Below are 23,544 nucleotides of genomic sequence, written 5' to 3' on the forward strand. Positions count from 1 at the left end.
TACGCAACTCCAAGGTTAAAATGAGAAATGATTTGGTGACATGAAAATTGGGATAGAGCCTCCTTGTGATGTGTTTCAAGAGTCAAATCAGAATAGAGCATATCTCCCTTTGATCTTTACGGAGTTTGACATAGCCATATGTATAGTCTCCGAAAATGGGGCAACGCAGTCATATTTATGACCATAGCAAGAAGTTGAGAAAAAAAAACACTTTCTTCAAAATGACTGAAGACAAAGGCGATAGAAGAAGATCAGAGGGCTCTTTAGAAATGCCAGTTGGAAATTATGAGTCATTGCATGGGTGTCTAAAGCAAACCCTGGAAAAGAATGATCAAACGGAAGAAGACCGAGCTCACCACTTGGAGCCAAGTGAAGATTGATTCAACGTTTATGCATTCATGAGAACATCATTTGCATAAAAGATAATGCATTACACTGATACATTTAATTGTATTCATGTTTCATGCATAAACACATGATTTTGACAGGTTTTCCATTGAAAAGAGAAGATGCAGGATGTTAAAATCCCAAGTTGAAATGAAGATTTCAAGCCTCAATACAAGGAGTTACGTTTAAAGAGACATACCCTGAAGAACAGAGAGGTCTAATCCATAGAAGAAGCATTGCTTGAAGTGAAGACCATCAGATGTAGAAAAAAAAAGATTCGTGTATGAAGAAAGACTTGCACACATGAGATTGGAGCAAAGTCAATCTTAAGCCTTCACTAAAGAGTAGTGAAGCAAACCGTCTTAAGCATGCACCAAAGAATAATGAAGCAAACCATTGTGTCTTCATCAAAGAGTCGTGAAGGAAATCCATTTTAAGCCTTCTCATAAGAGTGTTGGAGCAAACTATCAGACCATCAGACGTAGGAGAAAAAGTAAAAGTTTTCGAGTACAAATAAACTGGTCAAGTGATTAAAAAGAAACGCACGTGATGAGTCATTAAACGATTCAAGGTCTCAGGAATGGAGAGGTTCAAATGACAGTCAAGTCAAGGAAGACTCTCGCATTTAATTGCGGCGAGACAAGCTCTCACCAGAGAAATGAATTCGAAAAGATTCTCTTAAATTCTAAATTGAGTATAATGTTTTTCGAATCATCAAGCATACATTAATGATTGATAATATTTGATTTTCAGGTTCAAACTTTGGAGTAAATCAAACTAAAGCCTTCACAAAAAAAAATAGTGAAGCAAAAGAAGATTTTCGAGTTCCATACTCCCTAGAGAAAAAGGGAGCGAACCCGTTTGAAGATTGTTCGAGTTTCATACTCCTGAAGAAAGAGGGAGCGAACCCGTTTGAAGAAGAGGTACGAGTTTTATACTCCTTAAAGAAAGAGGGAGCGAACCAGTTTGAAGAAGATGTCCGAGTTCTATACTCCTTAGAGAAAGAGGAAGCGAACCCGTTTGAAGAAAATATCCGAGTTCCATACTCCCTAGAGAAAGAGGGAGCGAACCCGTTTGAAGAAGATGTACGAGTTCCATACTCCCTAGAGAAAGAGGGAGCGAACCCGTTTGAAGAAGATGTCCGAGTTCTATACTCCCTAGAGAAAGGGAGCGAACCCGTTTGAAGAAGATGTCCGAGTTCTATACTCCCTAGAGAAAGAGGAAGCGAACCCGTTTGAAGAAGATTTCCAAGTTCCATACTTCCTAGAGAAAGAGGGAGCGAACCCGTGTGAAGATATCGAGTTCCATACTCCTTAAAGAAAGAAGGAGCGAACCCGTTTGAAAGATGTTTGAGTTCCATACTCCCTAGAGAAAGAGGGAGCGAACCCGTTTGAAGAAGATTTTCGAGTTCCATACTTCCTAGAGAAAGAGGGAGTGAACCCCGTAAGAAGATTATTCGAGTTCTATACTGCCTGAAAGAAAGAGGGAGCGAACCCGATTGTTGAATATTGTTCGAGTCTTATACTCTCTCTGAAGAAATAGGGAGTAGACACGACTGTTGAAGATTGTTCGAGTCTTATACTCTCTGAAGAAATAGGGAGCAGACACGATCGTTGAAGATTGTTCGAGTCTTATACTCTTTGAAGGAATAGGGAGCAGACACGATTATTGAAGATTGTTTGAGTCTTATACTCTCTGAAAGAATAGAGAGCGGACACGTTTTCCGAAGATTTTTCAAGTCTCATTTAGTTACGATGAAGCAGATTAATCTTTTGAATTTATCATGACCGGACAAATTTAACCATCTTTTGATCTTTTCTCTATTCTCGTTACACGATAATGAGCAAAGAGGGGCAGCTGTAGATGCTTGATTTATCCGGATAATTCATTACCTACCCTAAATTATTCACCTACTTCAACCAAATTATACCCACCCTAAATGTTATTATCCCACAGAAAATAAAAGGAGAAGAATGCAACCACTTTAAGGAGATTGATGAGGGGAGACTAACGTGGGGGGGCCATCAAGAAAAAAGAAAACAAATTTGTTTGTAAAGGTCTCTCTTTCCTGGAGATAGAAGAAAAAAGAGGAAAAAATCAATTAATCATACCTAAACTTATCAAAACTTCACCAAATGCAAGGAAATTAAGATGCAAAAGGACAAGTGGGATTCAGTGGAAATGAATAAAGAAGGGGGCTCGTGGGAGGAGGAGACCATAGACATACGGAGAGGAGGCCAAAACGTGAGAGGAAGGAGGAAAAAAAAAATAATAGAAAACAACACTTCTTGTAATCTGTCAGATTCTCGCCGGAGATCAGGATCTCCGATCAATATTCCGAACGGTCAAAAGTTGCGGAAGGCCATCACGAACAACATATTGAAAAATCAGGACGATCAGACGGTGGACGGTGACGGATCGGAGAAAACAAATTCGGGCAGTTTTTAGCCTCTTGCCGGTTATTGGAATCTGCGATCAATATTCCGAACGGTGAAAAGTTGCGGAAGGCCATCACGAACAACATATTGAAAAATCAGGACAATCGGACGGTGGATGACGGCAGATCAAAGAAAATACATCCGGACGGTTATCTTTGTATCTTTCCTGATTTCACACTTTAATTTCTGTTATTTTTATTTTAACCTTTTATTTTCGTTTTTACCATTTAATCCTTAAGGTTCATGTTTTGCGCTTGGGTCATTTTCCATATGAGTCATTTTCATTTGCAGCTTAATACATTTTAGTCCTTAAATAGGTGTTTTGTGTTTTTGATTTCGTCTCCATTTTACGCGTATTCAATTTTAGTCCTGAGTGGTATTGTATTTAGCTTCTGTTCTTTATACATTGAACTGTTAATTTTGCATGTTTCATTTTAGTCCCTAGGTCGAAGTTTGCATGTTTTTAATTCTGTCTATTTATTTATGGTTCATTTAATTTTCGTCCTAGTGTTGATTTGTTATTTTCTGTTGTTAGATATTTGACCTTCATTTTTGCATGTTGCACTTTAGTCATGAGTGTGTTGGGATTTATTCTGTTTTTAGTCCCCTGCAATAGGAATAGTTTCATTTCAGTTCTTAGTATTTAATATGGTATAATACTAGCATTTCTACCTTAATTCGTATTTTATTTATAATTAGGTTATTAAAGTTTTATTTGATATCATTAGTCCTCGTTTTAATAAATATTTATTTTCTGAAATTTATAATTTGTTGTGTTATGTTTTCGTTTGTTTTGTTTAGGTCATATTGTTCATTAAATATAACTATGTATATAGTATATTTTTAGTTATAAAATGTATATAATTTTTGGAAATGTCACATTGCATGATATTTTAAAATATTGGTTTAATTAATTTTTATGACATCATTTTAGTATGATTGCATGTTAGCCTCACGTGCATAAACTCAATGTATTTACATAATTTAATTAAAGGTAATATCTTTTTAATTTAAAATTATTTTAAGTGGGTTGTCTTAACTGATTAGATATCCGCTTTTGATGATTTTAAATTAAAAGTATATTCCATCAGTGACACCTAAGAAATTAATTTATCGCTTTTAAAATTGGGAACGGAAGAAAAAGAAATATTCGGCTATTTAAATTTATCGAGAAAAGATAGTTAGAACTTCTAAGATCTGGTCTCGATATTTGTAAATAATCGAATATTCTTTATCTTTCTAAAGGCCTGGTAATTTTAATTCAATCTATTTTGGGTGCTTTTGAATTTTGTAAAATTCATGTGGTGTTTTGTCGGGGATCATAAATCAAATTAAACTCGAATTTGTAAATTTCATTGCAAAGACATTAATTAATCGACAGGTACCGATTTAGGGCGCTGTGGGGGTGCTAATCCTTCCCCACGCGTAACCGACTCCCGAACTCGAATTTTGGTAATGCAGACCTAAATTTGTTGTTTTAATTAAAATTATTATTTTTTTATTTAAAATGGCAAAACATTTTTGGGTGCCCAATCACACCCTAATCAAAGATTGGTGGCGACTCTTCGAACCCGTATTTTTATCGTGAATGAATTCCCAAATTTTCGAAACAAGAGGTTTTCTAAAATCACATTGTTTTTAATTAAAATTCAATCGTAAAGAGAATAATTAAAAATTGGTGTGATTTCCAAAATCTCACCCGGGACAAAAACCGTTTCGACAAATTCAAATTAAATTTTCTAATTTCGCGTTGAATGATTAAGATAATATAACTCCAGAACAAAAATGATTAGAACGTAAATTTTCACCTACGTTATATAAAAGCTTGATGTATAAAAGTAAATGTCAAAACTTTTGTATTGAGCCTTAAATAAATGATCGGTTAGAGCTTCATAAATCTTGCGGAACATTGACTTCGGCTGATAGTAAAATCCAGCCATTTAAACCAATTCAAAAAAAATGAAACCGCTAACATTTTCCCACATGTTATTGATCCATGAGTACTCTCATTAATTCTCAGAGAAAGAAAAGAAAAGAAAATCGATATAATGCCGGTCTTAAGCTTTTCATCATTGCTTCAATCACCTGGAAATCAGGATGCGTCAGCAAAGAACATTGAGTTCAAAGACATATTTTGGTCAAACAAATTATTCACAAGAATTTAGTGCCACATCTTATCGGATACACATTTCCCATTTTCCCAATCAAAATTTTCAACCTTCAAAGTTCATCAGAAGCAAAAGTTCCCATTTTCCCCGTGAATTGAATTCAAAGAAGATTGTCAAACTCATTTTTGATGGGCAAGTTATATACATATATATATAGGAGTTTCGATTGTGTGCAATTAGATATTCCAGCATTTCTTAAGAGAACAGAGAATTTGATTAATTAATCATGACGGTATCAATTGAAGCTTTAGCAATGGCTGGGGCTGATTATAACGAATGGGGTTTGGATATTGAAGAGTGGGAAGATGATGATGACTTGCAATGCCCACCCCCGCATTTACTTGCTGACGAGAAGGAAGAGGAACCGGCGGTGGTTGTTGAACAAGTTACCCAAATCATCGACACCAGCCGCCATTCGGAAGATTTCAATGCCATCGGAGAACTCAGGAATCGGAGGGCGTTCCGAGGCAGAGCTTTGGCCGGGAGAATCTTACAATCGTCCAAGTCAATAAAGAGGGTCAAATGCATGATCATGCAGCTAATGGTTGAAAGCATATTTCTTAATTTATTCCTCAATCCTGTATAATTTATTTAGCCACTGATGGCCTATTGTTTCTTTCTTTTATTCTTGAAATAAAAAATAAAATTATTTTTTGGGATAAATGATATTTTGCACTTAAGATTTGTATAAATATATTTATTCTTTATAGTTTAAAAAATATTTATTTATTCTTCAGGTTTATTTTTTAAAGAATTTATCTTTATTATTTTTTCTTATTTTTAAATTAAAACATAAAAGTTTAATATATTTATTATTATTAATTAAATTATAAAATATATTATAATATAATATAAGCATTCGTTAAACATATTTTTTTTCATTTTTTTAAATACTACACGTAAGTTTATTTTTTTTATTAGTGTAAGTTTATATTTAAAATGCCATGAATATTATTTGTCTTCCTTAAAAATTAATTATTTTTCTATTTTTTGTTCTTTTAATAATATATTATACAAATACATGTTAGATTTTTTTTATTTAAGAAACGTTTAGATACAACAATGTAATTGCATAGAAATATAATTACTTAATAATTACACTAGTATAATTATAAGAAAATTTAGTCTTTTAGATATGTGTAACTAATAAAATATAATTACATCTTAATTCTCTATGTGATATTTAGTAGTATAAATTGTAATTATATAAATATAAAAGTTTAAATTTTGAAATAATATTAATTATAAATTGAAGAGTATAATTATCAACGTGATTATATCAATTTCCATTCATCTATTAGAGATTGAAGAGCAACACGAACCAAGCGACTTCGATGACCGGTAGTAAAGGAATTGTTATTATTTTATAAGATCTCAGTTTTGAACACTATAAATGCTAAGGGTGTGAGCGTCTAATGTCAAATAGTTGGGAGTTATCTTTAAACATATACTACCTTGTACTTACCCTAAATTAATTAAAAAAAATTGAAGAGCATAATTGACTACTCCAATTACACACATTTTAACGAGACTCACTAATTAAAATGATTGTCCAAATATCAACGAGATTGATTCAAGTGGTAACCAATTTCATTTAAGCAGGTTTCAAGTTCGAATTCTTATTGTCGCGGTTGTCATTCGGGTGGGCCTGGAATTGGGCTTCGACTTAGATAAATCATGTTAGAGTCACCACCGATCATTTTAAAAATAATATTTAGGTTGATCGAACACCATCTTACCTTATCTGTGTTTTACCAGAAATATGTCAGATTCAGGAGTCAGTTACAGTCAATGAAGGATTAGCATCATTGAACTGCCCTTTCGGTACCATTTAATTTGTTGGTTGTCTTAATTGCGAAAATTGAAATTTAAATTGAAATTTAAAAACTCGATTCAAATTACTTACCTTTGATTAGTTAAAATTATCCCTAAAAATTCGAAAATGAATATTAAATTGTGAAATATATAAATATAAAAAAAGATAAAAAATAAAGATAAATAAAATTGAGATGAATATTAAAATAAAAAAGTTAAATTTTGAAAGTGAAAAAATAAAAAAAAGTTAAGAAAATAAATGTTAATAAAAATACAAAAAAATCGAAAAATAAATAAATACATAAATAGATGAAAATCAAAGAATCAAATTGAATGAATTTATGGACTGAAATTAATGCTAAAAATGAACTACAAGAGAAATAAACAAAATTAGGGGGTAATTTCGCAAAATATAAACAATGATTAAATTGAATAAATTGAAAATTCGAAGGCAAAATTGAAACAGGTGACAAAAATGAATTACACTTCAAAACTTAAGGGACTATGAATATAATTTAACTATTAGCTAATTACATACAAGTCCCTCAGCTATAAATAGCCCTAAATCGAGAAAAACTCATTTTAACCTAAAACCTCAAAAAACACTCTCCCAAAACACTCTCAACCCTTCGCCTAGTCGGTCGAAAACCCAATCACTGCTCCGCTGGCCAACTACCGTCCGCCGCCGCTCTGGCCACCACCTCCAGTGGCCGAAAAAATTAAAAACACCCCTAAAATATTCTCCACACTACCCCAATGTCAAAACTAAACCCCAAATCTCACAAAAAAAAACCCCTAAACGGCGTAGATCTAAGGTGAAATGTTCGATTTTTACCTATTAAGCTTTCGTATTTCGACGTCCTCGTTCCTCACGGTGGTGCTTTTCCATGCGCCAACAGATTGCCTTATATCTTGATTTTTGTAAAGGATGCTTCGTTATTTTGTTTGTGTAACGTTGGTTGGCTTCGATTTTTTTGCTTGTTATATCTTGCTTTAATTTTGCTTGTGATATTGGTGGTTTGGTTGCCTTTTTCCTGTTCGATCTCCGATGTATTGTGTTGTTTTTTCGTGATCCTCCTTGGTGGCTAGGTGGGATATTTATATCCCCTCCACCGGTGGCCGTTTCTGATTATCATGGTTACTGCTCGTTGTTGGCAAAGAATCTCAGGATGGTCCAGTCCCAATTTGCTTGGCCGGAAATCTCGGTGCTTATATGCGCCATTGAAACGTCCGTTGGGAACCTCTGGTGAAATCTGGACCGTTAGATCAGAGGGCCAGATCTAAAGGCCCTCAATCAGCTGCGCTTTGGATAAGTTTTAAAACCTTAAATGTACATTAGGCTTTAACCCGGGCAGTCAGGCAGGCCTTGACTTGGACCCTTATTGGACCTAAAACAAAAATCAAATAAAAGAAAAATAATATTAATAAAATAATAAATAATATTAATATAATATATAAAAAATCGTTTTTAAAACTATATATCATATTTGTTTTTTTAAAAATTGTTTTCAAAACCATATAATATATATTTTCAAAAATTGTTTTTAAACATATATATATTTTCAACAATATTTTCAAAACTATATATTATATACATCTTCAAAAATATTTTCAAAACTATATATTATATATATTTTCAAAATATTTTTAAAAACTATATATTATATATATATATATATATATGTAAAATGTTTTCAAAAACTATATATTATATATATGTTTTCAAAATATTTTTAAAAACTATATTATATATATATATTTAAAATGTTTTCAAAAACTATATATTATATATATGTTTTCAAAAAATATTTTCAAAATTATATAATATATATTTTCAAAACTATATGTTATATATTTTCGAAAATCGATTTTTTTTTAAAAAAAGTATATATTATATATTTTCAAAAAACCATTTTCTAAAAACTATAAAAAATTAACATATATATAAAACAAACGCTCCGAACAAAAATGAGTGTCTACAGCTGCCCCTCTTTGTCCTTTTTCGTGTAACAAAAAATAGGACAAAGATAAAAGGATAGCGATTTTTGTTTGATATGAAGGGGTTTCTGAGTCTACTATCCTCATTTGTGGAGTTGAAAATTGACTTTGATGTTGCAATTATGAATAACTCCCTATTAAATTGAGTTGCGAATGACTCATCCGTCGTGAAGTAGAGTCAGTCTTAAAAGGATATCCTTCTTCATGAAATTAAAACTATAGTTCGGAATTTGAATCAGAATGTGGCTTCTTGTTGTCAAGTCATAGTCAACCTTGGTCTTCTTCTCGGTTTAAAGATCTTGGTTTGCAAATTCGACTGGAAAGTAGTTCCTCGACACTACCATGTGGTTGATAGGGCATCGAGCTGAATGGAATTGAACTCGAAAGCTTTTGTTGACTGATAACCCTTCTCGCCTTGAGTTATGTTGTACTAAGCTGAGAGATTGCCCCAGATATTCCTCTTGACTTAAAGACCTCAGTTTAAACTTCAACCGGAAAGTAGTTCTTCATTGATACCATGCAATTGATATGTCATCAAGCAGAATGGAATCGAACTCGACAGTTTTTTATTAACAAATATCCCTTCTCGTAATGAGTTATGTTGTAAATTGGATATGCCCTCGAGCTGAATGGAATCGAACTTGAAGATTTTTGTTTACATATAGCCCTTCTTGCCTTGAGCTATGTTGTAAACTTGATAAGCCCTTTGAGTTGAATGAAATCAAACTCGAAAGTTTTTTGCTGACAAATAGCCCTTGTTGCCTTGAGCTATACTGTAAATTTGATATGCCCTTGAGCTGAATGTAATCGAACTCGAAGGTTTTTGTTAACAGATAGCCCTTTTCTCCTTGAGCTATGCTGCGAACAGTTCATTTAAGTGAAGAATGACTCCCCTTCACGGGTCTAAGCAGGTCATAATTCTTTAAATGACTCCCCTTCACTGGAAATCCAAGTGGTATATTCTATCAGCCGAATATCATTCGTCGTGGAGTTGAAATCTAGCTTGAAAATGTTAACTGGAAACTAGCCACTCATAGTTGAGTTAGGATGAACTGTATCAGTTCTGAATTGGTGCTCAAACCCATTTGAATTTGATTCTAAGATTTGTCGATCTTTCAAAATGTCAAGTTGGTTTAGGTGTAGCTCCTCGCCACTGAGTTAAGCAACCACCATCGATTTTTGAAGGTGCTTCTGAATCGAGTATCTTTTGTCTTGAAGTTGAAACTTGACTCTAAAGCTGCAAAAAATTATATATGCGAAAAATGATAAATGTGATGCCTTTAAGTATGTCTAAGATGCATGCACATGAATTAGTTATGTTTTCTCTCCTGAATAGAGTCTCATTCTTTGTCTATCGATCTGGTCCTTTGAATCTATCATGCTCCATTTTCTTCTCGGGCTGTTGGCAATGTCACAAGGGAGTGTTACAAGTTCTATATGGTTTCTCGGACTATTTACTTTCAAGAATGTGAAATGCTCCATTATTCTGGTATTGTTTATCATTTCTTCAATTGAGGCAAAATTAGCCTCACCAGCTTCAAGGACCTTTCACATTTGAGACTGTCCTGTTTGAAAATGTTTTTCTCCTTTCTTTTATTTTAGAAAAAAAAGAATATAAGAATTTCGTAAAACATTACCCCTTAATTCAAGCTCACAATCGAATCAAATCAGAAACATGAGTTCACAGAATATCAAAAGAATCAATAGCTCTTTAATGCTTTTATAGTTGTAGCTCTTTGAAAAATATCCAAATTGATGAGTTGGCTTCAGGTTGGCTTCTTATTTTCTAAGTTTTCAACCACAAAAATGTCATTTTTTTCTCGGTCATTTTGAACATTGCAACATGCCCCTCTTTCTTGGCTTAGTATTTTAATCGAATGTTGACAAAATGATGCAACTAGCATAATCAATTACTAGACTTTCTAGAACACTTCTATTTCAGTTCTCTGAAATATTTCATTTGTTCAAGATTCGTAGACTCTTCTAACAAAGGCAGTGCAGAAATATCGGTCTAAAAATGAAATTCCTGAGTGCTCGTGTGAAATTGGCTATAACAGGTATTCATTAACTCCCTTAGTCCCTCTTTACCGAAACTCCTTATTTAGATAAATTCGATTTAATTTGTCATTGCTTGGTTAGCTGAATCTTATCCATAAAGCTGGGGCGTTTAACCAATTTCTCTAGACGGATATCTCAATATTATAGTCACATTTATCAAGATAACTGAAGGGTTCATCTCATCACGAAGTCTTTGACCTAACAATTGCAGTGAAGCAAACTTCGAATCACCAAGTATCCAAGCAATGTCATGGTTTGAATATAATCTATTCATAAAGCCAGGGCTTTTGAGTCCCCTCTATAACCAATTGCTTTAGTGGAATAGCTTAGCTTTATTGTATGTAAATATAATTAAATTCTTGATTCAACTTCTTAAGCTTGTTAAGAAGAACCTGTTATAGTCTAGGTGTTGTTGAAAGTAAAAAAATCTCATCTTTAGAGTTCAATTTTCAAGCAAATGACCTAAAATATATTCACCTACTCGACTATTCCATCTATAAGGATCATTATCGTCATTGAACGTCATCAAAATAAGTATGGTCTATTCAGTTTTGTAATGTCATACGCAAAAGATGCCTCATGTTGTCTACTTCTATACATACCTGAATACCAAGCCTCTTGTTCATTCCCTTATGAGAGGAGAAGGCTATATCGGTTCTTGCAAGATAAGGGTATGGTGTTCGAGCATATCTTCTGGGTAAGGTCAAAGACTTTGTTTTATCAGTTTTTAAACATGTCACTATGTCAAAGATCTATAACTCTGAATCAATTACAGAGTTTTTTTAATTTAGTTAATATTCAAAGAATTTCAAGTCTTCAAATTTGATTCATTACTCACCATCTTTAAAGTAACATAAATTCATTTAAATATCCTTACAAGAAAACTGAGAAAAGATGAAAAACAAATTCAAACAAAATGTTGCAAATGGAATAAAGCTTCATGATGGAATGAAATGATATTTTTCCTTATTAGGATGCCCCTAGTTGTTGAAGTCGATCCAATTCTTGTTACGCATTTTCTGCACGATTCTCTTGAATGCGAAGCAGTTCTAGATAGTATGCCCTAGGAACACCATGATATTCGTAATGAGTGTTCTCATCATACCACCTGAGGTATGAGGGCTTCATGGGTTCCACCGGGTATGGTGACACTACATGAGTATCAAAAAGTTATTGATAAAGTTCTTTGTAGGTCATGGGAATAGGGTCGAAATGTTCCCTTTCCTTTTAATTCCTAGGTTCTCTTGAATCTTGCTAGAAGTACCTGGCGGTATAGCTGTAGTTGATTTTGGGTTGGAGATTGTAACATATTTATTGGTGTTGTAGGTATTGATGTTGTTAATCTCCCCATCCCTCTTCTTAATAGGAGGTTTCTTATTGGCCTCACATTCCTCGATCTTGCCTTGCCTTATGGCCATTTATACCATCTCCCCGGCCATGACTAAGTCAGAAAAATTTCCATATGTGATTGCAACCAGGTGTCCGAAGTAAGAAGCCTTCAGTGTTTGCATGAAGAGCTTCCTAGTTTCCTTCTCATCCAAGGGTGGATGAACTTGCACAGCTAAATCCCTCAATTTCTGTGCATATTATCTGAAACTCTCGTTATGCTTCTTTTCCATGCTTTGTAGTAAAACTCGATCTGGCCTCATATCATTGACGTGTTTGTATTATTTCATAAATGACTTGGCTAAATCCTTCCAAGTCTTGATATGGGATTGGCTTAGCTGATTGTACCACCGGATGGCTGAGCCCGATAGACTCTCCTGGAAGCAAAGGATCAGGGGTTGGTCGTTTCCTACATATCCTGTCATCTTTCGACAGAACATGGTGATGTGGGCGGATGAGAAACTGTTCTCATCAAACTTCTCAAATTCTGGGGACTTGAATTTAGGAGGAAGAACCAAGTCTGGGACTAAACTGAGTTACGTGGCATCGACTCCATAGTAGTCATGGTCTCCTTTAACCACGTTCATTTGATCCTCGAATTATTTGATTTTATCTTTTAATTTCTTCGCCTTGCCTTCCTCATCAAAATCTGGTATATGATAATCATATGGATTATTCTCAATGTTGGAGATAGAAGTTTGTATCCTTACAGTAGACGAGGCCTTTGCTTTTGTAACGGATGAGTCCCCTTGTAGTTCTGGTAAGATTCCAGATGAAATAACGATTTGCAGGGTAGGTGGCATGGCTACCTTATCAGACGAACCTACCCCAGGCGCACTTTGATGTAAGCTAGACAACTTGATAACAATCTGATCAACCAAGGACTCTTGGCTCTTAGTGATCGTATCCAGAGTACTTTGATTATTCTGGCTTATCTTTTCTTCTAATTCCCTTTGTAACCTCAGCATTTACTCTTCGAGTTGAGCAATTTTGGCTTTCATCTTCTTCTTCTTTGAACGAGTGTTATGTGGATGAGGTGTGTCCAATGCTCGGGGAGGTATGTCCAGTGTTTGTTCCCTTTTTTGATGAGACATTCTTCTGGTAGTTAATACAAATGTAAAGAAATCAAAATAACAAAATGCAAAATTTGTCTAAATGCATGATGCATGAAATGTTCGAGGCATTGATCCAAAAACACGTCTGTTATTATAAATAATCTTTATTGGGACAAAAGTGTTATTTCTTAAGAGACAAAAATATCTTAAAGGTGTATTTTGACTAAGTCTTCTAGACCCCGAAAAGCTTTTGAAAAGTTGACTAGTCTCTTGCCTTCATCTGTCACCAGTTGAATACCATGTCGAACCACTCCGGCTTTTCTGGCTAAACCGTGCAAGTGACGAGCAACTTTTTGTACTTGCTCTAAGAAGTCTCGAATGACTGCATCTCTGGCTTTCACTCTCTGTTGAGCTTATTCCCTAACGGAAACGCCATTGGAGCCCTTCATCGATAGGAGCTATTTGCTTGTTTCTTGAATTTGTCAATAATGGCTTCCAATTCAGCTATCGTTTAGTCATCCTGTTCTTGTTTTCTTTGAAGGGACTCTCCAATTCAGTAATCTTTTTCTTATCTGCCCCTACAACCTTTGCCAACCCATTTTTGAAAAGTTGACTTTTGATGTGCCTGGTGTAAACCCGGTCCATTCTGAGTCCTTCACAATGTAGCAGAGTGGTATATTTTTCGATTGTGGGCACCACGTCTTCTTGATTGAATATGACATATAGTTGCCTTGCATACTGTCTCTTTTTTCTTCTGAGTCTTTCTGACCATAGTCGGACCTCTACGTTTTTCACCTCTTGTATTATAACCCCTTTGTCCATTAATGCAAACTATTTACATTTTCGAATAAGTTTTTGTGGATCAACACCTCTTTTGAATGATGTAAATGATAAAAAATAAAATAAAATGAAAGGAAACAAAAATGAAAGGAAAAAGTTAGTGAGATAAAGATAATAATCATAATAATGATGAACAAAAAGTCCTAACCCACATGATATCTACCCAACATGCTTTAGTTCTTACCCATATATGCTTTCTATGCCGCATGCAAACATTAAGCAAATCCTAAACGTATATTTGTCTAGTTCGCATTCTTTGAACAGAAAGTAAAATAGGAGATAATTCAAGCATCCTAGGTTTTGAAATGGAGTTTTGGGGTAGACTCTAATTCACTGTAGTCTACCGGTTTAGGTTCTAAAGAAGATGCCCGAGTTCTCCTTGCCGGTGCCCCCTTGGGCTTGCCAGACCCTTAGTCCTAAGCCCATTACAAGCTTATGGGGACTAAGTTAAACTCGAGAGGATACATTTCCTTATGTCTGCACGGAGAATAAATTCACACGAAGACATAAGGTATATGAATCCCAAAGGTTACTTGTTAGGCCCGCACGGAGAATAAATTCTCACAAAGGCGTCGCTTTCACCTCCACTTAAAAAGGGTTCAGAGCTCGGGTATAGAGCCAGAGATGAAAACTTTTTCAAAAATATGAAATCATTAAAAAATGTCCTGTCGCGGCCGTCATTCGCGTGGGCCCGGAATTGGGCTTCCACTTAAATAAAACACATTACTGTCGCCACCGATTATTTTAAAAACAATATTTAAGTTGATCGGACACCATCTTACATGATCTGTGTTTTACCATAAATATGTTTGATTCGGGAGTCGGTTACAGTTAAAGAATGATTAGCACCCTTGAACTGCCCTTCGAGCACCATTTAATTTATCGGTTATCTTAATTGCGAAAATTAAAATTAAAATTAAAATTTAAAAACTCGATTCAAATTACTTACCTCTGATTAGTTAAAATTTTCCCTAAAATAGTCGAAAAAGGAATATTAAATTACGAAATATATAAATATAAAAAAAGAGAAAAGAAAGAAAGAAATAAATAAATAAATATAAATAAAATTGAGAAGAATATTAAAATAAAAAAAATAAAAATATAAAAACAATAAAAAAGTTAAATTTTGAAAATAAAAAAATAAAAAAGGTTAAGAAAATAAATATTAATAAAAATACAAAAAATAGCCGAAAAATAAATAAATACATAAATAGATGAAAATCAAAGGATCAAATTGAATTAAATTGGAATTTATGGACTGGAATTAAAGCTAAAAATTAACTGCATGAGAAATAAACAAAATTAGGGGGTTAATTTGCAAAATATAAAAAATATAAACAAGGATTAAATTGAATAAATTGAAAATTCAGACATAAAATAAAAACATGTGACCAAAATGAATTACACTTCAAAACTTAAGGGACTTCGGAAATAATTTAACTATTAGCTAATTACATACAGGTCTCTCGACTATAAATAGCCATAAATTAAAAAAAAAACTCATTTTAACCCAAAACCTCAGAAAAAAACTTTCTCCCAAAACACTCTCAACCCTTCCCCTAACCGGCCAAAAACCCGGTCGAAAACCCGGCCACCACTAAAAACACCCCCAAAATATTCTCCACACTACCCCAATGTCAAAACCGAACCCCTAAACGACGTAGATCTAAGGTGAAAGGTTCAATTTTTACCTATTAACCTTTTGTATTTCGGCATTCTCGTTCCTCATAGTGATGCTTTTCCTCGCGTCAACGGATCTCATTGTATCTTGATTTTGCGAAGGAAGCTTCGTTTTTTTGTTAGTGTAACTTTGTTGTCTTCGATTTTTTTTTCTTGCTATATCTTGCTTTGTATTTTGCTTGTGATATTGGTGGTTTGGTTACCATTTTTCTGTTCGATCTCTTATTTGATGTATTGTTTTTTCGTGATCCTCTTTGGTATCTCGATGGGGGTATTTATATCCCCTCTACCGGTGGTCGTTTTCGATTATCATGGTTACTACTCGTTATTGGCCAAGAATCTCGAGATGGTTCAGTCTCGATTTGCTTGGCCGGAAATCTCGGGGCCTCCACGCGCCGTTGAAACGTCTGTTGGGCACCTCTGGTGAAATCTGGACCGTTAGATCAGAGGGTCAGATCTAACGACCCTCAATCGACTGTGCCTTGGATAAGTTTTGAAACCCTAAATACACCTTGGGCTTTAACCAGGGCTTTACCCGATCTTGGCCTGCTAGGTTAGACAGACCCTAACTTGGACCCTTATTGGGCCTAAAACGAAAATCAAACAAAAGAAAAAAAATTAATAAAATAATAAATAAAAATAAATAATATTAATATAATATAATATAATATAATAATATATATATATAATCATTTTTAAAACTATGTATCATATATGTTTTTTTAAAAAAAATGTTTTCAAAACCATATAATATATATATATTCAAAATTGTTTTTATAACTATATAATATATATTTTCAACAATATTTTCAAAACTATATATTATATACATCTTCAAAAACTATATATTTTTAAAATTTTTAAAACTATATATTATGTTTTCAAAATATTTTTAAAACTATATATATATATATTTTAAAATGTTTTCAAAAACTATATATTATATATATGTTTTCAAAATATTTTGAAAACTATATAATATATATATTTTCAAAAATATTTTCAAAATTATATATTATATATTTTTGAAAATCTATTTTTTAAAGTATATATTATATGTTTTCAAAAAACCATTTTCTAAAAACTATAAAAACATTTAGCATATATATAATAAAAACTCCGTACGAAAATGAGTGTCTACACTTATCTATGCAGAAAACTTCTATTGGGAGACTCGCTTCACTTACCAAAATTTAATGTACGGCACAAATTGATCTGAATTAATTAAGATAAAGCCTTAAAACCGAGCGAGCAACCAAAAAATATTGTCCAAATATGTGAGTATAATTACACATAATTATACTCAAATCTAATTATAGTGAGACTTTTCAAATACGTTCTTAATTTTAATGGATGTTGGGTGTATTTTAAGGTTAAGAACCGTTAATAGAGGTAAGTTTGTGTTTAAGAAGGTGTTTAGAGGTTTCTTGTGGATTAAGATCATCTCGTGCAATCGAATATCGATACCTTATCATATGGTATTAATAACAAGAATTAATAGAAAATTATTTTCACATTTCAAATCTCATACTATTATTAGTATCCACATGGAAATTTCGAAACTAGGAAATTTCGAAACTATTGTATCAATATCGATATGTTAAATAGCAATATCGTACTACTTGAAATTAGATAATATAACCCAAAATTAAAAGTCAACATCCATACCTACTTGTATATATATATATAACTTCATTAGTTACGTCAGGCAAAGAAACACATAATAATCTCTATATAAGTATACAAAGTTCACACTTGGGATGAAGAATCAACCAGTTCATTTTTCAGCAATCTATTTGCAATGCATGCATGCATATCGTCTTGAGTTTCTTCATACTCTTTGTTCAGCATTGTCCGGCAGGCAAAGTGACTTGGAATACTTTGGTCAAAACGTACAATATATCACGAGAGTGATACCCTCTGTCAACTTGATTTTATTGATGCATTGTCTATAAATAACAGATATTTTTGTCATTGTAAAAATATCAGAATCCGACCACTTCAAATATCGAAACAGTTTTAGCAACGCATGCTTGAACATTTATTTCATGTCAAATTCTATAGAAGCTTTGGCAATGGCGGGGGTTGATTATATGGAATGGGGTACGTGTATTGAAGAGTAGGAGCGTGATGACGAGCTCCCTCCGCCACATTTACTGGCGGACGACGACATCGACGAAGAAGAGTTCATGAGAAGGGAGTTTCAACAAAGCTTCAGTTGTAATAATAACAATAATCAAGAAAAAGATAGTGGCAAGGAAAGAGTTACCGATCATGAACTTGGAAATTTGGGAAGGTTTCAATGGAGGAGAGGAATCGAGAAGATATGGCTTTTTTTCTTGTTAATGGTGTCAATGGTGCAAACCATGATAAAGCTGTTGATAATTTCATGGACTGGAAAAAGATTTAACAATAACTCATCCTGATTTCATGTACCTCGAGATTAACGACGATATCTTTAGCTTCTATATTCTCTTTGTAACAAATTGTTGAACAGCATTATTATTTTTTTGTGAAATTCGTTGATTGTTAAATTTATTTACCCTAAATTAAATTACACATTTATTTAGAATATTTAATTACATTCCAATGAGCTAAAGCTTTTACATATATATGGGTTATGATCCACTTACACATTTTTAAGACCATTGGATGATCATCCACTTACTAATGAGTCAAAATAAATGGCTAATATTGATTCATTGTATTTTTTTAACACAGATTTAAGACAATTTGATAAGTGAAAATAGATGATTGAGATTGACTCTTTGTTTTTTTTAAACTAAATATCTTCACACCTCTTACTTTTAAACTTATTCATATATTTTTACTCATCCAACAATCATAAATTTGTGTAAAACTAAAAGAGTTTTACATTGTGTAACAAGATTCCATCCATATATATATATATATATATATATTAAACCTCTCTTGTCGTTTTTGTTTTAAAGATGGATTATAGAAACTTCTAATTAGGGGTGAAAATGAGCAGAGCGTTCGATGAACGATTTGTAATTGTTCGTATAATATTTATTTATGTTTGTTTATTAAGTTAAACAAACGAATATGAATAAAATTTTTATGTTTATTAATAAACAAACGAACATAAATAAAAGTGTGTTTGGTTTGTTTATGTTCATGACCAAAGCTCATTTATCGATTCATTTATAAGCTCATTTATTCAGCTCTTCTTTCTCTTTTATTTTTTATATTTTAAATATTAATGAAGATATAAATTAAATTGAACATAAGATGGATTTTAGAATTCAAACTATGAAGCTTAAGAAACTTAAGAACTAGCGGTGCAATTCCACAATTTTTTGGCTCACAAATGAAAAGGTGAAAAGAGAGTGTTAGTTGAGTTGTCGAGTGTTAAAGAATTAAAGAATGTTGAATGAATAGTTCACAAACGTTAAACAAACATATTCATGAAAGTTAAACGAATGATTATGAACACTTTCAAAAATAACTAAACGAACACAAACACGATATTAAAAATTTAAAAGATATGACTCGAATATAAACACCATTACAAAAATAAACAAATAATTACAAACATAACAAACTCAATTCATTTACACCTCTACTTCAACTTAATTTTCGTTCAACATTGGAGAGTCGTCATCGAATATTGATACTTTCATGGGGTGTTTGGTCACAGAATGTAAAATTACTGTTCGGAATAATATTATTTGAATGTAACATTACTATGGGAATGATGTATTACCTTGTTTAGTTTGTTTAGTAGAAATATAAAATTACAATGTTTGGTTGGAGGAATATAAGATTACTTGAATGCGTATTTTTTATTAATTAATCATTTTGATATATGTTTTTTTAAAAGTTAAAATTTAATATTAAATTATAAATATTTAAATGAAAATTTATAGAAATACTTAATTTTTATACTATCTAATGTTTGAGAAAAAATATATAATATATAATTAACATATTAAACTTATATTTTTAAATAATTTTCATAAGTATCATATTTACTTATATTAAACTTATATTTTAAAATAATTTTCATAAGTGCGTAAATATATTATTTTTAGTGAATAAGATCTATTTTTAATAACTTAATATTAGATATTATTTCAAATAATTGTATTTTTATTATAATATTATTTTTCACCTCATAAAATTACAAATCATTAATAGATTGAATATTGTCCAAATATTGTCTAAATATGTGAGTATAATTACACATAATTATACTCAAATCTAATTATAGTGTACCTTTTCAAATACGCTCTTAATTTTAATTTAATTTGAAATACTAACTTTAAAATGTATATGTAGAAATTTTTAAAATGTAAGTCTATTTATCTTTACATTAAAATAAAGATATTAGTTTCTTTTTGTTAAATTTAAGGTATTAGTCGATATTAAATTATAGGAATTGTTTGTATAATTTTGTCATTATTATTTTATTACTGTCAATTCAAATGATCCACCCATTTCTATTACAGATTATTTATTTTATGCTTAAATACTTAATATGATCTTTGGCGATCAGTTGGTTTAATGAGATAAGATACTAAAGTTCTTAAATAAGTTTAGGGATGTAAATGAACCGAGCTTGAACGAATAATGTTATGTTCGTGTTCGTTTATTTATTTTTTAATGTGTTCATGTTCGGTTCGTGTTCATTTAAGTTTTCAATATCGTGTTCGTTTATTTATTTTTGAAGGTTTTCGTGTTCGTTTATTTATTGTTAATGAACATATTCATTTAATGTTCACGAACGTGTTCGTTTAGCGTTCGTTTAATGTTCGCAAATATGTTTGTTTATATGCTCACGAACGTGTTCATGAACATGTTCGTTTAGCGTTCATTTATTGTTTGTTTAGCGTTGTTTTAGTATTTGTTTATTGTTCATTTATATATTTGATTTTTAGTTTCATTTACAAGTTAAAGAAAAATGATAAAATTATGCCACTGATGCTTAAACTCCTTAAAATTATAGTTTAAAATACAACTTTAATCATGTGTTCAATTTACTTCTTATCTTTACCAATATTTAAAATGTAAAAAAATAAAAGGAGAATCGGGTAAATGAGCTTGTTCATGAACATAAATAAACGAGTTGATAAAGAAGCTCATAAACGAGCTTGTTCATGAACATAAACGAAACGAACATACCTCTGTTCTTGTTCGTTCATTTATTAAATGAACATAATTTTTTTTATTCATGTTCGTTTATTTAGCTTAACAAACGAACGTTATACGAACAGTTCATGAACAGTTCACTGAATACTCTATTCATTTACACCCCTAAATAAGTTTAGGAGTTTAAATCCTAAAATCTGTGAATGAAGTAAACTGAGTTTAGGGAATTAACTTCACCTCTACAGTTTCCGATCTAAATTAGTCAATCAATCAATTGTATACCATTGATTATACCTATTTAAATATTTAACATGATCGAAAATTTTATGGATTAATTCGCCTAATTCATGATTTTGATTGTGTCGACACCCGTTTTAGTCTAGATACCCGTTTTTATTTATTTATTTATTATTATTATTATTATTATTATATTTATTTTTATTTTTATTTTTATTATTTAATATAGGTCCAAATTACAAACCCGAATTGTGCCCAAATACAAGCTGCCCTAAGAATCCCAATCGACCCAATAAGTTACAAGCCCAACAAGACCAACCTGAGGCCCAATCCAGCACGACAATGCAACAACCCAATTTATTATGGTTTTTAAACCCTAATCTTTCCAGCTACCGCTTACACCAAGGGTTCTTCCCGCCGCCACTGCGCTGTCATTGTTCCGGCCACCCGTGCCCGACAACTCCAGCAGCCATTCAAGCACACATACATCATTATCTCACATCAACAGCAACAACAGATCAATCAACAACCAAAAATCAGAAAAAACCTATTAAAAATATATTAAAATTCTGAAAAATTCAGATCCTTGAATGCATGTTTAGGGAAATCATTCCCTTGGTCGTAGCCCCACTATTTCACCAGATTCATCACCAAATCAGCACGCAAATAAGGGGTGATAAAATAAAGAAATCAAAAAAGAGAAGGGCATTTGAGGGTCAATTTTTCAAAAAGAAAAAATTCAACAACATCAAGAAAAAAAATAAAAAAAAGCGAAGGAAAAAGAGAGAGAGAGAACACTGAACGAAAAAGGACTTACCTTTAGCAAGATCCGGCTATTATTCACCTCATCGGAGCTGATAAACCTTGTTATCGAAGGTAAAGCTCCAATCTATTGGGTTTTGGAGTCTCGATTTTAGGTTTTAGGGGTGGGTAGTTTAAAGTCTTGGTTTTTTTTTGAGAGATCAAAGGAACTAAAGGGGTTTAATGAGTTGGTTCACTTACCTTTGCCACCGGTTTGCAGTGGGAGTGATGCTTTCTCTCCTTTCACGACGGATGAGAGAAGGGTGAGGGGGAGAGAGTTTTAGGGTTAGCGAGATAAAGGGAAAGGAGAAATGGGGAGGGGAATGGTTGGTTGGCCTTTGTTTTCCCCTTTTAAATTGAATGTAAAACGGCGTCGCTTGGGAAAGAGCTTAGCGTGTAAATCTTAGTTGGGGATAATATCACATTTAGTCCTTTTGGTTTTGTAATATCGTATTTTGGTTATTGTCCGAAATTTTGTAATGTATTTTTTAGGCTTCTATTTTTTCATATTTATTATTAAGCCATTGTCTAAATGTTATGCTGATTTTGCTGATATTATATTTTGGCTGAGGTATTTACAAATCTTACATTTTAGTAATTGTTTATGCATGGATGTCTTTAAGAAAAATGACCGATTACCCTTTAATTATTTATTTATTTTAATTTGTGTTTTAAATTTGTCTTGTATTATATTTTAATCCCTTCTTGCTTGTTATTTAATTTTTATGATTATTTAAATTCGAATATCTTACATTAGAAATTTCCAATTTTGTCCTGGTTGAATGAAGTTGGATTGTTTACAATTGTAGTGGCTAACATGTAAAATATTTACAATGGTTGCCTTTATTTCTTGTTGATTGTATAGTTTAATCCCTAAAGTCATTTTTTATTATTTTGATCCACAATTTACATATTCGTTAATTTCTTGCTAGTTGCAATATTTTCAAATATTATTTTACTCGAGAAATTTATTGAAGCGCTCCTTAACTGACAAGGACAGTGTTTCCAAGAATTGTTCGAATAAAATAATAAATTTTATATTCGAATGATTTTTTTAATATAATTAATAAATGTATTTGGGTAATATTATTTTGTATGGGGAATCCATGGAAATGTCCCCCTTTAACTGACAAGGAATGTATTTAGAGAATTGTTCGTGCAAAATAACATCCTTTATACTTTTTTAAAAAATGGATCATAATTTAAATGTTATTCGAATTTGCCTATTTCAATATTTAGATGTCGTATAATTGCTTAGGTACCGATTTCGGGTGTTGTAGGGGTGTTTATCATTCCTCACACGTAATCGACTCTTGAACCCTTTTCAAAACAATTTTTTGATTAAACGCAGATCAATTTTTATCTTTTAAAATTATTTTTCTTAAAATTATTTTTAAATGTATTTTTAGGTATTCGAGCTACCTAACCCAGAAGTCGATGGTGACTCCAAATTTGTTTATTTATGCATTTATTTAAAAAACCAATCATTTTCAAAATTAAGTTAGATCGCACCCCGTCATAGCCCCTAAAAAGCTTAAAGACCGTTCCTAAAGATTGGATAATTATAAA

General features: G+C 32.2%; 1 protein-coding gene across 1 annotated transcript; it reads left to right on the forward strand.

Moving 5' to 3' along the window:
• The first annotated feature begins 5,219 nt into the window (after positions 1–5,219).
• On the forward strand, positions 5,220–5,579 carry LOC120195609. Its single transcript, XM_039197581.1, has one exon. The coding sequence runs from the start codon at positions 5,220–5,222 to the stop codon at positions 5,577–5,579; it is 360 nt and encodes a 119-aa protein (XP_039053512.1).
• Positions 5,580–23,544: the final 17,965 nt, after the last annotated feature.

Source organism: Hibiscus syriacus, unplaced genomic scaffold (genome assembly GCF_006381635.1).
Source record: "Hibiscus syriacus cultivar Baekdansim isolate YM2019G1 unplaced genomic scaffold, ASM638163v2 tig00117016_pilon, whole genome shotgun sequence".
NCBI classification, from domain to species: Eukaryota; Viridiplantae; Streptophyta; class Magnoliopsida; order Malvales; family Malvaceae; genus Hibiscus; species Hibiscus syriacus.

What these genes read in the sequence shown, in the direction of transcription:
- LOC120195609 (XM_039197581.1), top strand. Translation starts at nt 5,220, where the DNA reads ATGACGGTATCAATTGAAGCTTTAGCAATGGCTGGGGCTGATTATAAC.